The following is a 4,267-nucleotide window of genomic DNA, read 5'->3' as shown; positions in this document are numbered from 1 at the left end:
CTTTCCTTTCGAACGGATTTGTTTATGTGTGGCACTTAAACTGCTTGCTACTATCTTGAGTTGATTTGTTTATGTTGTGTGTGTTATCTTTGACGTCGATGGGTGCTGGTAACCTTACTACCACGTTGAAGAAGTTATCAGCAACAATCGTTGCATGCAACCAAACAACTTGCCTTACGTTTGCGTGTATACAAGGAGACAACCAAACATCATGCCTTTTATTACATCCTATGCAGCCTACAAACAATGCAGACAACCAAACAACATGTGGATGTTAATTATCTGCATATTTTTTTTCGGCCAGGCCTAGTTCTTACGGCTGCCAAACATGCCCATAATAAGTAACCTCAGGTAGGTTGAGCATTACTGTGCTTTCGCTCTTACGGCTGCTCCTCACAAGCTGTTATCACCGTCGGTGTTGCTTTCAGATGTCAATGAGTAAGGACAACACAAAGCAAGCTGTTGGAGGATGGCCGGCGCGCCGTGCCAAATAACACGAGCATGGGCTTTAGGGAATGTTGAGCCGTACGTGGCGTCCCTTTGTACTGGTTATCCGTTTATCATCCCGCCGTCCGCGCCGCATAAATACGAGCGCACGCAGAGTAGCAGGAGCAAAACGAGTTGCGGCATGGCTGCGTCCGTATGGTTCTTCTTCTCGCTGGCATTGCTCGGTGCCCTCCATGTTTCCGCCGTCAGCATCCGCCTCCTAGCCAGCCTCGCGCTCTGCCTGCGCCGGCCCAAGGATCTCCGGCACAGGTACGGCGCGTGGGCCGTCGTCACCGGCCCGACGTCAGGCATCGGGCGCTCCATGTCCCTGGAGCTCGCGCGGCGTGGCCTCAACCTCGTCCTCGTCGGCCGTGACCCTGCCAAGCTCCGGGACATCTCTGAGACGATCTCCGGGGCTCACGCCGTGCAGACCAAGACTGTGCTGTTCGATTTCTCCCTCGTCTCCGCCGCGCAAGGTGTGAAGAACTAAATACGAGCGGTACAGCGTGCGTGCGTATCCTTCTGGTCACTGATCGGTCCTGTCATGTCGTGTCGGTCGATCTTTGGCAGGCGATGAGGCGATGCGGCGGCTCCGGGAGGCGGTGGCGGGGCTGGACGTAGGGTTGCTGGTGAACAACGCCGGGGTGGCGAAGCCGGGCGCGATGTACCTGCACGAGGCGGACGTGGAGGCGTGGGCAAGGATGATACGGGTGAACGTGCTGGCGCTGACGGAGGTGACGGCGGCGGTGCTTCCGGGAATGGTGCGACGGGGCAGGGGAGCCGTCGTGAACCTGGGCTCGGGGTCTGCGTCGGTTCTCCCCTCCTTCCCGCTCTACTCCGTCTACGCTGCCACCAAACGGTACGTCGCCGAGTTCTCCAGGAGCCTCGCCGTGGAGTACGGTAGCTCAGGCATCGATGTGCAATGTCAGGTACGTGTATTCGGTGGGCGCGGCCGCATCCATCGCGTCACGACATTGGCGTCGCTGTGCCGTGTCATCAGGCTCCCCTTTGATCGTGTCGTGCACTCGTGTCTGCAGGTCCCGTTCCTGGTGGAGACGAACATGGTGTCGAGCGCCGTGAAGGCCAACTTAATCCTGCAGTTCGTGCTGACCCCGGACGCGTACGCGTACGCGGCGGTGCGCTGGATCGGGCACGGCAGGCTGTGTGTGCCCAACGTCGCCCACCGATTTCAGGGGTGGTACGCCGGCCTCTTCCCGGACTTCGTCAATGACGCGTTCCGCCTGGAGAAGAACCGGGGGCAGAGAGCCATCTTGCGGAGGGTGAAGCCATGGAGAAAATCCCAGTCCCAGGGGCACTCTCGTGTTCCTATCCAGGACAAGGGTGGTGTTGGTGTTCGCTCGGAGTAAAAGGTGGTTCGGAGTTCGCGGCAAAATGCTAAACACACGGGCAGCATATGTTTTCTGTGCATAAGGTGGTTATATGAGACCTTCCAACAATCCTCGCCCACCCCCTTAATCCAATCAAAAAACTACATGTGTTTTCTGTGCATCTTGTGCGAACTTACTTCATATGTTTTCTGTGCAGCTGTTAGTCACGCAAAATGTTAAATAAGTGTTGTATTGCATGCGGGATGTGGCGTTGTTTGAGACGTCGCTATTGAAGAACTTCTCTCATAGTTTGCGTGATGCTAACGAGTGACGACGGTAGTTGATGGTTTATGCTGTGTGCCATTGACCGCTTCGGTGTGAATTTCCGCAAAAAAAATTACAGCCCAGATGTGTCGAGTAGCTCTTTGTGATGGGGTTATAGTCCTAGGCTAGGGTCATAGGTCTGCCCTATAGGTCCTATCCAAGGACTACCCTTCATAGAAGACAAGACCCTTAGACAGTTCCGACTGAACTTAGGACGCCCCCATCATTCAGTCGGTGACGATCCACTCGGAGCATATCTAACATACCGACTGGAATTCACTCTTTACATCGTAACCTCCTAGGAGGACAACGGTCATACGTTTTCATACACCATTATTAGCATTTAAAGCATACGTTACTTGTAACGTAAACATTTACTCGTCACTATTCCACCCCTGTCTACCGGACCATTATGAAGGGCAGCGCACTCTATATAAGCCGCCCTTCCCCACTGGTGCAAGGGTTGGCACTTGCTGTAATCCACAATACACTCGACACAAAGCTCCCAAGAGCACTGAGACGTAGGGCTTTTACCTCCACCGTAGAGGGGCCTGAACTCATACATCCTCGCCGTAGCTGAGGCTCTGCCCATATACTTTCGTACCCCATACTTCTACTGTCAGACTTATACCCACGACAGTTGGCGCCCACCTTGGGGCAGGCGTCTAAGCCACTTCCGGCGAGTTTGCGATTTCCTCTTTTCATCATGTCATCTGGCGGAGATCTGTGCATGGGTCATGAGATTCTCTTCGGCGCACTCTCCTTCATCGCCGACGATTCGGCATGGCTTCGGGATGCGCCCATCGACGTCGAGGCGCTTCCGAGTCGCGGGGCTACGCACTTTCGTGCCAGTTCCTGCGTCGTTCTTCTTCTCCAGCAATCGACCCCGGTGTCGATCTTCGCCCCCGTCGCGCGCCGCAACAAGCGATCCCGTCGTCTGCGGCTCCAGCGTTGGGTGCGACACGCCATAGCGCGACAAAACGCGTCCTCTCAAGTGGTGGTGCTCGAATCGGTGGTGGTCCCGCCGCCATCCCAGTGCTTGGAGTCAGTTCCGACTGAGCTACCTTCCGAGTATCCGGGTCGCGGGCCTGCAGCCGAAGTACTCATGGCCGATTCCCACGAAAGTCCCCTCGGGACTGGTCGGAACGAGCGTGAGTTCGAAGAATCATCCGGCGCTCGTCGTCAACACCATCGTTCTTCCAGTCGACGCACTCGCCAGAGCAACGTCGAGGTGTTCCGCACACCCATCCTCAACTTGGCTGCAGCCGCCAGGATAGCCGATTCTCTCTAGCCGACTGATTCAGAGGCTGGTAGAGGAATCGAGCAGATCCGTGCCTTGTTGCATACGGCGCAACAGCAAAATTCGGCGGTCTCCCAGTCGCACAACAGGACCCACAACAGTTCTGTTCAAGCGAACACGCATCGGTCGGTTTTCAGTCCCGACTCTCACCAGCGACGCAGAGGGGGCAGCCGTTCCAGGGACCCGAGTCGAAATCCGCTTCCCATTCGGTCTCATCCCGAAGATCGTCGCCGTTCGCGTACTCCTCCGCGGAGTGGGCCTTACCGGCCCCGGCATTACGATGACCGTCGTTCGGGCGGTGGCGCGCATGATCCAAGACCCGATGCAAGAGGGTACATCACCTAGAAGAAGGTCGGCAGAAGTTGAGCCCACCGTGATGGTCACGATAGAGACCGTCCGAGTGGAAGCAGGACCGTTGTTTCTGGCCCCGAGTGCTTCAGTCGGGCCATGCGCTCAGCTGACATCCCTCCCAACTTCCGATTGGCGACGGGAATCAGCAAATTCACAGGAGAGTCCAAACCAGAAACTTGGTTGGACGACTACAGAGTGGCGGTCCAGATCTGTGGCGGAGATGACCATGTCGCCATGAAACATCTCCCACTGATGCTCGACGGTTCGGCGCGAGCTTGGCTGAACCAGTTAGCCCCATCAAGCATCTACAACTAGGCAGATTTGTCCCGAGTCTTCATCAGAACCTTCGAGGGAACGTGCAAACGCCCTGCTGGTCTCGTGGAGCTTCAGCACTGTGTCCAGAAGCAAAACGAGCCATACGCGATTTCATCCAGCGCTGGATGACCCTCTACCACATGGTGGAGAACGTCACAGAGCA

At 56.1% G+C, this 4,267-nt stretch overlaps 1 protein-coding gene across 1 annotated transcript; it reads left to right on the top strand.

Annotated features, from left to right (window-relative positions):
* The first annotated feature begins 496 nt into the window (after nt 1–496).
* LOC123411127 (very-long-chain 3-oxoacyl-CoA reductase 1-like) lies at nt 497–1,995 on the top strand. The gene is made up of 3 exons (XM_045104058.1): nt 497–962; nt 1,057–1,415; nt 1,524–1,995. The coding sequence occupies exons 1-3, from the start codon at nt 629–631 to the stop codon at nt 1,851–1,853; spliced, it is 1,023 nt and encodes a 340-aa protein (XP_044959993.1). The 5' UTR covers nt 497–628; the 3' UTR covers nt 1,854–1,995.
* Nucleotides 1,996–4,267: the final 2,272 nt, after the last annotated feature.

The sequence above is a fragment of the Hordeum vulgare genome, chromosome 7H (assembly GCF_904849725.1).
Source record: "Hordeum vulgare subsp. vulgare chromosome 7H, MorexV3_pseudomolecules_assembly, whole genome shotgun sequence".
Taxonomy (NCBI): domain Eukaryota; kingdom Viridiplantae; phylum Streptophyta; class Magnoliopsida; order Poales; family Poaceae; genus Hordeum; species Hordeum vulgare.
The sequence above is the reverse complement of the archived record's forward strand: the minus strand, read 5'-3'. Positions and strand labels throughout refer to the sequence as shown.